At 35.9% G+C, this 12,143-nt stretch overlaps 1 protein-coding gene across 3 annotated transcripts in view; it reads left to right on the top strand.

The window, feature by feature from the left end:
* FNBP1L (formin binding protein 1 like) overlaps window positions 1–12,143 on the top strand; it is a 57,914-nt gene that overhangs the window by 22,486 nt on the left and 23,285 nt on the right. For all 3 annotated transcript variants that reach the window (XM_032117783.1, XM_032117782.1, XM_032117781.1), the window contains exon 2: window positions 6,782–6,897. In XM_032117783.1, the coding sequence (XP_031973674.1) occupies window positions 6,782–6,897 (116 nt within the window). The remainder of the gene's footprint in view (window positions 1–6,781; window positions 6,898–12,143) is intronic.

Below are 12,143 nucleotides of genomic sequence, written 5' to 3'. Positions count from 1 at the left end.
AGTGTGTTCCTTTCCTCTCGTCTTAACACTGATGTTCAGTGTCCCAGTTGGGAACTTTTTCAGTCAGTTTGCTCTGCTGGTAGGAAACTATTGCTGTTAAAATCTAATGATTAGTCCAACTGATCCATTCAGTGGCATGGGTGAACTGGAGTGCACAACTGTAATCTCTGATTTAATTCAGCTGATCTGCAAATCTCCAGAAGCAGAACTTGATTCTTTTGTAATTATGGCTCCTCATTTCAAAAGCAGTCACAAATGTTTCCACTCATATTCTGTGGTAGATTCCTGCCCTTTCCTGGAAAATAAATATGTCACACCTGTGAAGTTGTTAAATCTCAAACAAGACATCCCCTCTTGCCAGACCTGACTTTCATCTAGAGTTTCCAAAGCAGTTCCTTTGCTGCTGGTCTGGGGACATGTTTATGGAGAAAAACAGTCTTTGTCTTTCTCTTCCTCAATTGTGGCTCCCCATTTTTAGCTTTGCTTTAGAAACCTGACTTGCTGTATACATTATCTTACAGCATGGCTGGATCTTCAGTGGTTCAGTACTTTTTGGGAGTTTTTTGCTCACTTTATCATGCAAATGGTTCTCTAATATTAGAAATTGACTTTTTAAAATTAAAGTTGACAGTGATACTGCTTTTCAAGTATATGTGCTAAAGCTTAACAGGCAAATGGATTTTTCATACTGCATTGATACTATGAATTTACATTGCTCTGAGGAATAAAGAATTAATAGTCTTTTGTCCAGCTAAAAGTGATTTTTTAATTCCTGTTGTTTTCCTTTTGCATATTTAACAGTGTGCATTTCTAGCAGAGTTTTGCAATTAAATATTTTCAAGCTACAACATAGTGTACTGTTAATACCAGTGTCTTAATTTTTGCAAGCAAAGTTAGCTCCATGTCCTGAAGGTCAACCTACAAACTGTTTTCAGAAGTTTTTTAGGAATTATTTTTCTATTCATGTCTCAAAAAGACTACTAGATTTTCTTCATAGTATCCTGTACGTATCCTTGTACAATCTATAGTGAACTTCTATTTTAATATGAAATTGAAATGTAAAGTACTGTTTATTTTATGTATATGAACCTGTCACATTTTTTTTCCTCATCTTAATCTGAGTGCCTCTGCTTTATTTCCAGTGTTGCTATGGCTTTTGATGTTGCTGCCCTGAACCTTCTAATTGATATCAATCTTCTAGCCTATAAAATGCCTAGCCTTTAAGTTTGCTCACAGCCACATTTTTTCCTCTCTCTTAACTGTAGTACCTAGATTGTTTTCAGAGGGGGATGAGGTATAATTTGCAGATTAGTTTGGAGCTACAATCCAGAACTTGTAGAAAGCAGAAAAGAAAAACACTTTCTTTTTTGTTCTTGATATAGAAACAGCTCTTTGTTAGTTTTTAGATGTGAAACTAACAGGGTGTTTTGAAAAGATAAAGTACTGTTTAGCTGGAAGCAGCTTTTGTCTGCCTGTTAGGAAGAAGCATATTGCAGTTGCAAGGAAAAAAGAAAGACCAGACCAAATTGATAATTATGAGAACAAACAGGCAGGAGTACAGAGAAGTGATAATCAGTTCAGACAGTAAAATAAAAGAGCTATTATCCTAAGATAGAAAAGGAAGCAGGAATGCATAAAGATAGAGACAAAAGTAGAAACCAAAACCAGTTAGACAGTGAAGAGGTATCCACGAAGAGAAACTGAAATGTGTTGTTGGAAGTAAATTAGTGTAACATGCTCTAATTAAAATACAATTTTATAATTAACTTGTCCTGAAGACAAATAGGGAAAGGTATAGTATATTATACTGCTGACTTCTCATTAATATATTCATAGATGATTATGATTCCCATAATTTTTAAAGTAGGGCATCAGGTAGTTCTTTGTACAAACACTGCAAGAATTTTTTTGGTTTGTTTTGTTTTTTGAAATAAAGAAATCTGGTTGGAAATATCTCCAAGTAAAATAATTAATCATGTGAAGGCCTTGATCGTTATCTAAAAATAAAAAAATAAAACCCAAGTGGCATGTTTCATAGAAATAATTCAGCTATTTCATAAGAGTTTTATAAAATCTTAGTATGTTAAATAGTCACTTAAAATATTTAACTTCTTGAATAGAGTTGGGTCTTCTTTTCTTCTGTAGTGCTGCTCATGCAGGAAAAAGGACATTATGCGGAATTTAACCTATCATTTAAATTTGTCCATGATTCAGGTTCATTTGACAAACCCTCATGGGCTTTAATTGAGTAAACAAGAACTGCTAAGATTGGTATTATCTAATCACCCACATTTTCTCATTTGGCTTACTGTGGACTTGTAGTTGTGTGGTTAAGTAAGTCATGGCTTTTCATAAAGTGATAATAAAATACAACATTTCTATCCACAAATGCACTGGGGCTTTTTTGATGCCAAGTGTTTTAAATTTTTTTTTTTTCCCTGAACAAGACCTGACTGCTGTTTTTCCATGCTCTGAACACTGGCATAGTATGTATTTCCTTGTACCAGACTGCATAAGGCTTAAGAAGTTGGAGAGCAAAATAAGGGATTGAGTTTTTAATCTTCCACTCACTGGCTTGGAAGTTTAGACTGGCTTTGCAGCCTGGAGAACAAAGAATTGGGAAAAAATCTCATCTTGAGCCAGTGCTTCAAAAGTGCAAATAAGATCACTTGGGTAACTGCAGACTAAAACTGTGGTCAGATGAAAGTATGGAACTAATGATCTGCAGTTGAGTCAATAGAGAACAAAATGATGGTAGAGTAATTAATGCAAAGTATTCTCATTTCAAATAAAATGTTTTATTAAGTAGATATTGCAGATGGAATTAATTGAGATAGGTTTCTGAAACTTGTAAGTCAATGTACTTCAATGTTTAATGTGATTCTTAAAACTTTCAGCTGTGTTGTCTGGAGGTCAGTGAAATGGGAGACTAATTCGGGAGCAATTGGATGTTAATGCAGTTAGCTAGTTTACATATTGTAAAGACATAAATTAGTGAAACAGAAGGATTTTTTAAGAACGATACCACAATCCTAGCTTTAAATGCAAGTAGAGTTGCTTTCTGAAGTTGGTGAAAGCTGGGAACATTAACCCTTTAAAAATCTCAGTCTTGTTTAATGCCTTTTATTTGAAACTCCCATGCTCGTCCAGTGTCTGGACTGGTAGCTTTAGGAAGACTAAACGTTCAGTATTTAATGCTGTAGCATTCCCTTCATACTCATCCCTCTGAAGAGATCTCCCATGTTGTTCTTTTTATTGGTTCTTGAGGCTTGTTGGGAGAAAAAACAAGTCTCTGTAAGAAGAGGAGAACTTACCTTGAGTTAACCTGGGAGAGTCTGTTTTGTCTTGGGTGCTGGTTTGAGTCAGGCTGGCTCTTGGCTTTGATGCTTCAGCTGCTATTGTTGTAAAGCTTCCTGCTATCTGCAAACACATGGTAAGTTTAGAACTGCAAACCTGAAGTATTTGTAACATGATCTGTAGTTCCAGTAAATAATCTGGAAGTAGAATTTAGGGAGGTTACATTTGTTTTGGAATAGTCTGTATTGACCTACTACAAACTTCTTGTCAAGTGTCAGATTTGTTTGTTTGTAATGGAGAGGCTTTGGACTACATTCCACTTTTGAGTGGGCAGTTTCTACTTTCTACTTCCATTACCTGACCTTAATCACTTTAATAATACTCAGCTGCAGTTTTAATAAAGATTTTTACAAAAACTGGCTGCTCAGCTGGCAAGGGATGTGGGCCGTTACTAGACGAACAGCAATATATATTTGAAAGGAAATATTGTTGAGAACATCCTTCATTATAAAGGTGTAGATAGCCAGATATTGTAGGATGTGATCTTTTTTTTTAATTGCCTTTTGCTGCTTTCTAGTTAATGCAGTTTTCATATTTCTTATAAAGGAGCTAGCCAAATTAATACACTGATATATTTATTTTGAAATTACAGACTGAAATTTTATTGGAACTATTTGGTCTGTTTTCTTGTCTGTACAGCATCGCCTGATTTTTGACCATTTTTTTTCCTTTGAAGGTGTCACTTGTGTCTCAGTGCATTAGTTTGATTTCCTTCATAGCAGTCTGGAAGATTTGCTGTTTATGTTCTGGTATGAAAAGGAAGTTTTTTGCTTAATCGAGGCCCAGAGTTCAAACACGTGCTTCTGGAGAGAGGTTGAAAGGACCATGAGTAAATTTGTGACTCCTGTCTAGAAGCCTGTCTGAAAAGGCCAGTCCTTTTTGCTTATTTGTTGATGTTGCCTTGATCTTTTCTCATTTGTCTCAGTGGCTTTACAGAGCAGTATAAGGTGATTCTTGTGACTGTAGTCTTTCATTCACTAGTTTATTGTTTATAGAGAATTTGAAAACTTGCGAAGCTGTGGGGTAATCCAACAAAGCTGTCTTTGCACAGAACATACTGTTTCTAGAATCAGATGAAAAAGAGGAATTGAGGGGGGAAAAACGAGTTTTTGTCATGTGGTCAATGATGAAATGCTTGTAATAAAGTGTGATAGCTTGTCAAATGTCGTTTTCATATTAATAGCAGATCTTGAATGAAGTTTGATCAGTGGAATCCTTTTTTGTTTCAGCAAAATATTTGGAGAGCCACTGTCTCTGCTTGCATGTTTGGAAACATAAGTAGTGTGGTGTTCCCTAATGCTAATGAAACCTTAGCAGCAAATGAGAACTTTGTGGTCTAAAGAGCCTAAGTAGGACAGCAAAGGCTTTGTTCTGCTGTGTGCTGAAGGAAGTCAGTTTGTCTTAATGGTATTAGGTATTGACTGCATACCAAAAGCACATTTTAGAAACTACTTTTGGATGCTAGGTTAATTTTGTGAGAGTAATTACACAAATGAGTGGAGTATAAAAAAGAAAGACTTCTTGAGATTGATGTATTTTTATGCATATTTGCAAATGTGGTTTGATGCTACAGTCTGGTAACTGTCTCCCTGTTCCCACACTCAAACAATGCATGTGGAGTTTCTCTAAAAACAGTAGCAGAAATGTCACTTTATTTGACAAAAGATATTTTGAGTGGAAATGTCCAGTTGGTATAAAGTGCACATATCAGAATAATCTGAGATACAGGCCATGTTTTCCCAAAGACATTGAAGTCTTGTCTTCAGTCCCTCTCCCATCTCTTGGCTGTTTATGTGGTTCTCTGGTGAAACAATCGGGGAAAGTGGTTGTGATTTTGGTGGAGAGAGTGGTGCAGAGGCTGGTGGTGGAACAGGATGGATGCTTTTGGTTGGCAGTACTTGCATGCCGTTGGACTGAAGTGTTCAAGGCACTAATGGCTGTGGTTGTTAGTCCATGGTGTAGGATACTGGGACCTGCAAGGCAAGATTTGACAGCAACCTTAATCTTGTATGTTATTTTTATTTTTGTTGGTTGTATATAGTTGTCTTGACCTGGTATCTCTAAGTGAACGTGCTTTCCTTGAGTCTTAGGCCTTGCAACATTTTATGGCATTTTTTGATTTAACTGTAGATCATCCTACTGCACGTTGAAATTGAACTTAAATTGCTAATGCTAGAAGTCTACATCATTCATTAGGTTCAGGCAGGGTACTGAATCTGCAAGAGATAGCCTCTGATAAATAGCCTTCACAGGGTGGTTTTTTTTTTTGTGTAACTTAATTAAACTTTGAGCTTAATTGCTTCCTTAGCTTTTTTTCTTTTTTCTGCTTTTTATTTTTTAAGTTTACTGTGAAGTGTATTTGGATACAGCCTCTACAGGACACAAACTTGGATGTTTCGTTTACTTGTCTTTTTGGGTTACTATGTAACTGCTAAGAAAAAAATATTTTAAATGCTATTGTAACCTGAGAATCCTTGATTTTTCCACTGTGGTAGATTATTGTTGCATGAAATGCAAGTATGTGTTTGACTAAAAATGTTTTTTAGGCTGTATTTTGTACCTTTGTTTTCTCCTGCCTAATTCTTAACCCCCACATTTCTGCTTGTTTTTTGAATTTTCAGCTTGTTGAAAAGTCCTGATTAGCATGTCTTCCACCTGTTGATCAGTACAGAGTGCAGTGAAAGATTGATTTTGAAGATGGTTTAATGTATTAAAGATTCCCCAAGTTTTTTTGGGGAAACACAGCTTATTTTTGACTGCTTCTCCTTTTTGTTTTGTGCCTTTACTTTGCTATAACTTTCTTAATTACTTAGGTCAGGTTTGCTTTTTTTGCAATCTCCTGTTAGAGCTGATCATGAACTGTGTATATAGTTTTGATTTAATAAATGTTTTTGATATGCAGGCTACACCCAGTTTAATCATGCAGCTAAAATTTATACTATTTTTCTTTTAGTGGGCAATCCTAAGAGTGAAAGTAATTTTTTGTATCCACTGAAATGATAATTTCTTGCATTTCAAAACTGCCAGACATCTCTTCTGTGAGCAGTCTCTTATTTATCCAATAGTGATCTTTGGTTATGTCTGTTATCTGGGTGGAAAAGACTCACTTTTGAAATAAAGGATTTGGAGAGGAAAGAAAGATTTGCATTGTGAAAGTGATGAAAGACTGCTTACAGCTTAACATGCAAGTATTTAGAGCTGTTTTTACAAAAAGAGGTAGATCTGTTCCTGCACATGAAACCTACTGTTCAGGTATATGGCTGAGACGTATATACACATTTGACTGATTTATAACTTGAATGACTTCTATCCAAGTAGCAAGCATTCCCTCCGAGCACAACCTACAAATAAATTGTGTGTAAATCTGGTGCTGTTGCAATTCTTAACTAATTCTGGGTAATTTTGTTTCCTTTTGTTTTTAAAGGATCAGTTTGATAACTTGGACAAGCATACACAGTGGGGCATTGACTTCTTGGAGAAATACGCAAAATTTGTAAAAGAAAGGATAGAAATTGAGCAAAACTATGCAAAACAACTGAGGTAAGATTTTTTTTTTCTTTGCAAAAGGATCTTAGCAGTTACTTAAAATCACTGTATCAGATGATGGGCAAGTATGAAATGTAGTGATTAATGACTGTTTTTCATTTACACAGTGAATTACATCACTAGCTGTTTTCACGACAGACCAGTCTAAACCAGAAAATTATCTTTGGGTGTTTTTGCCTTCTCTCCCACTCTTCTTTCCCACCCACCCTTCAGATCTTTGAACTAAAAAGATTTAAGACTTAAAATTAAAGATTCAAAATAAGGAAAACTGTAGTGATTTTTTGCACTGACTATCAGCATGTTTGCTGTAAAGTGCATTATCTGTATCTACACTTGTGTGTGTGTGCGCCTCTGCTACTAATTAATTTCTCATGTTGAATTGGCAAGAGCTACAATACATTGTGTTAAGCAATCTGAGTGAAGTAATTGAGGAGAACTTGAGCAAACAACAAGACCTTCCTGTCCTTATAGCACACCCTTTCCATAGCAGGTCTTGTCCCTTTGGATGAGACTGTAACCCAGCCACCCTTTGTCTTACCTCCGTTCTGTAGCTGCCAAGTGAAACATCTTTTAGGTCCGATAGGAATTTCCCTTCAGGGATCATACAAGGAGAGTAGCAGCCATGAAATGACTGCTTCAGAATAAAGTTATTTCTTCAGAATAAAATAGGTTGATTTTTACCAAAAGGTGCACTCAGTGCGTGAAGAATAAAATTTAAAGTGAGATTCTCCTGTGAACTTGGCATTCACTGCCAGCTTTGCCTTCACCATCATCTTCACTGTTTTGAATTCCTTTGGGGATTCAGCTGAAGCTGCTGCCTACCCTTGTCAAGACTGAAACTGATAACAACTTCTCTCCTGTGGTTTCTTCCATCATCTCATCATTTGCAAAACAGATTGTTACCAGATAGAGAGCTGAGAAATCCTTCTTCATTAACACAGTAATAGGGTTCACAGCTGAGGATATGGATGTTCTCTATCTGGGCTGCTCATTTCCTTTTTGATTTCTTTATCAGTTTCTTTTCATCCAGTTGTATATATTCACCTAACGTAATAACCCATTGCTTTACTGAAGGAATTTTTTTCTTAAAAGGAAGAAAATAAATACCACTTTTACAAAGCTGGTATAGAAGAATCTAAGGAGGTAAGGGAAAGTTGGAAGCATGCGCAGCACAGTTTGCAGCCTTGTTTCGATTTGTTTTCAGTTGTCTGTTTAAAAATAGAAATATGTTTTATTTCCACAGATCTATCAAGATATTTTCCTTAAATAGTATTAGCAAATGTCATTTTGCTTAATTGTATTTAACGGTTCCTTCCACGGCTAGCAAGATGAGACACCACATTATTACTTCAGGATTTGACTAAAAATAGGAAATTTTCTCTGTTCAGCATTTTACTCTGGGTAAAACTATTGATTTTTCTTGAAGTGTCTTTCAAAAATGAAAGAGTTTTGTCGAGCACCCCTTCTGTCAGATGACTGGAGTGACTCCTTGTGCAGTAAGTATGACAGTTCTGGGAAGAACAGGTCTTGCTGCACACATGCTATACAGTGCATGCATGCACTTCCTGCCTGCTTCCAGTGAGGGTCTGGACAGCACATACTTCAGAGGGTGACTGATTTTCTGCCAGTAGACAATTTGTGAAGCTACTCTTTGATATTCTTGCATGTGTATTCTTTGGAGGAGACTTGACTGTTTAGTAGTGAACTGTCTCATGATGACAACTTGATTTCAGCCCTCATTCCTCCTGAGGACACTCACTGTTTTTAATTATGTAAAATAGTTATGAGGCCCAGGGGGGATTGAGATCAAGCAAAATTGTCACCTTCAGAAGAGTTAGCCATCCTGCATCTTGCTCCTGGGAACTTCTGAGAGAGAAGATCTTGTGGGATGGACTGTGGTTCTGGTGAATTTTAACATTGGCTGCATATGGCCTGTGAGATAGATATTAATATCCCTAATGGAAATTTCTAGTATATCACTGTTTCTTCCTTTTGTAATGGAAAACAATTTGAAAAACAGTTTTGAGAATCTTTTCATAATGAACTTTATAACTGAGATGAATTATGCTCTTGGTTAGTAGAGTATAAACAGTAGAGCAGGCAGTCACCTCTTGGTAGATCTGTGGCTCTCTTAGTACTTGGATGGGAGACCAAGAAAAGCCAAGTTTAGCCAGGAGATAAAGCTAAGTGATGTATGGTGGTATTTTTTTCTGTTTTGGTTTCAGTGTGGACCATGAATATTCTGTTGAGATCATTGATGGATCTTATTCTCATAACTTAAATCCAAGGATGAAAACTTGAGTGAATTTTTCATAAGCTTTCACAAATTAGAGTCCACCTCCTGGCAGAAATTCACATTCCCTTTGCGTATACCCTTGCATTTTGAAAACTATTTGTCTTTATACTGTCACAACTTGGTGATGAGCCTTTCCCAGGTGCAACAGCCCTTCCAAGTCTTCTAGGAGATGGCAAGTGATGCATGTGCAGCATATGAGAAGCCGTTTGAGCAAACTCACTATATTCTTACTATATGCAGGTGTTGCAGCTCATGATTGCCAAGTAATTCCAGAAGTGATAACTTTTTCAAATACTGGTTTTAGGTTACAAGTCATTCCTTGCTATTCTTTGATACTGAAAAAATTATAAGAAAAATTGAAGAATCCTCAATTGTCTGTGGAGGAAAAAACCACCCTAGCTTGTCTTGTCTTTGCCTGCAACATAATGTGTTCTGGAACAAAAAAAGGAAGTTTAAATTGGTTTTGTTTGAGGTAACTTAAAGGAAAATCTAAAGTTTTATGTAGCATAGGTCTCAACTAATGTGTTACCCGAAGGTTTGCAAAGGTTATTACAGGCTGTTACTGGGTTACAAGGATGCGAATCAGGACAAAGATACCGCAGGGTACATTGTACATTAACACATTCAATTTTAATGATATGACTGTTGAATTTGTTTATATTTTGTAACTGGAAAAAATTAGATTTCATATGTGCCAAACTACTGGGCTCTTGACTGACTTTTTAAATTGAATTCTCAGATGCTGCTGATTATCAGAATTGTTTCTTAAAAGCAGCAGAGTGAAAGTCTGGTTTACTTCCACATCATTACACACAAAATAATTCTTCTGGAGGTTCACTCCCTTTTTGTCCTGTCTGAAGCATGATGACACTTGAGCAGACAGAGGAGTTCCACTTCCTGTGATGTTAGGCAGTAATACAAGTTATACCTGCAGCTGGAAGTGAAACTGCCAGGCAGAATAAAACTTCTGAATATGATCAGCTTCTCTATTGTTGGTTTAAAGCAAATAGCTATGATTGTTCATGAGCTGTTTGTTGCTCTTTAAATTTTGCATTGTGATCTCTGGAGATGTCTGGCTACTCTGGTCAATTCTATTTTTCATGTTCCTTCTGCATACTGTTGTGTATAAGTGTTATTTTTATAAATACAGTATTAATGTATGCATATGTCTAGTCAAACTGAGACACAGTTTCCACATTTTTAGATGCACAATTTTGGAAACATTTTTGAAAATGGGTGTAAGTTCAAATGTAAAGTTGGGAACACACATTATCACCACATGTGATTTCTCAAAATTCTCTTCCTTTGATTGGAGCTGAGATTTTACACTTCTCATTACTATTCAAATACAGTTGTGGCAGGTTTTGTTTATAGTCATGTTTCCATAATCTTAAACATGTGGTTTCTTAATGGTTCCAAGGATATTCAGCTTTGTAAACTTGAAGGCCAGGTTACAATTTTTTAAGATTGATTGCTCCAGTTAAAACTTTTTCAGATGAGATGTTACTAAATACAGTTAATTGTTACTGTTTTCCCCCAGTCCATAATACTGGTATGCAGTCACTGAAGACATCAGAATTATATTGAAACTATTACTTTACATGTAAATAGGTGTCTCAAACCAAGACAATAGGAAATGCTTTTAAGTACTTACTGCAGATTTAGCTACTTATGAAAACAAAAAAAGTTTGTTACCAGGCTCATTTATAATATGATATAGAGGCTGTAGTGGTTTAGTATAAGCAGGTACCACAGTACCTGAGGTGCTAACTTAATAGGAATTGTACTATGTTGATGCTGCTGCTTCTGTTCTTTATGTGCTATATTAATTGACTGAAGAAAACTTAGTTTTGAGTTGATAAACACAGTTCTTACACGTCTGTAAAATTTTGTGTAGATGTTCTATGTACATGACTATGAGTAATTTTTATCAACTGGAGTGCTTTTTGAAACATCTGCTTAGGTGACTGAGGTGGTACTTCTCTTAAAAATCAGGTTTCTGTCTCGCTGGTGTTGACCTGAGACCAATTTATACCAAGAAGTGAGGTTAATAAAATTATGGGAGCAGCACAATTGGATGTGGTTAATCCTGTATAAAATCTGCTTCCAAATGGCTGGCTGTAAGACAGAGTGTGATAGAAGTCATCAAAATTTTACTTCCAAAGAGGATTAAAGTGTCATCAGCTGCACTTCTCTTAGGAAGCAAAGAAATTAATCTTGTAGATTTGTTTCTGTTCTGATGGTCAGCAATTACTTGTACAGTTTTCTTATAAACTAGTCCAGATCCATATCTGGATTCTGATAATTAGGCATGGATTAGGATTGAAATGTCAGAGAATGTTATGCCCCCTTAAAAGTGTCAACTTTGAAATAATGCTTCACTCTTCAAATCCATGCTCATACTGGCTGCTTGTTAACCTGTGCTTTTTCAAAGATTTAAATTTAATATCTCTGTTTTGATTAGGTATTGGTATTCACTTATTGGAAAAGCCATCTGTGCTTAATCGTTCACATGAACACTGTCTTTTTCTTTGATCTTTAAAACCTGCATTTGCTTGTCATTTCATATTTTTTGTCTTTGATGACTGTACCTTGTGCTGTTAAATCCTGATCACAGTGTCTCAAACCTGTATGTTCCTTTGATCCAAAGGTAGATAGGATTGACAAATGAAACTGGCTGTTACTAGGAGAAGGGATTATATAATATTTGTCTTGCTAGAAATAGTAAACAATTGCATTAAAGATGAAACCAGAACAGAAATCAGCATGCTAGTAAATAATCTGTATTTATGACGCTTCTGCGATTTTGAACTGTATGGCTTTAGTAAGTCTTTTTTTTTTCTCATTTTTAACAACTCTGAAGATCTTCCCTTGAAAAGGCTCGTGCATGGTTGCTTAGCTACAGCATTGTATGTGTGTTATGCATTTCACCTTCTGAATAATA

This window comes from Corvus moneduloides, chromosome 9, assembly GCF_009650955.1.
Source record: "Corvus moneduloides isolate bCorMon1 chromosome 9, bCorMon1.pri, whole genome shotgun sequence".
NCBI lineage: Eukaryota > Metazoa > Chordata > Aves > Passeriformes > Corvidae > Corvus > Corvus moneduloides.
The sequence above is the reverse complement of the archived record's forward strand: the minus strand, read 5'-3'. Positions and strand labels throughout refer to the sequence as shown.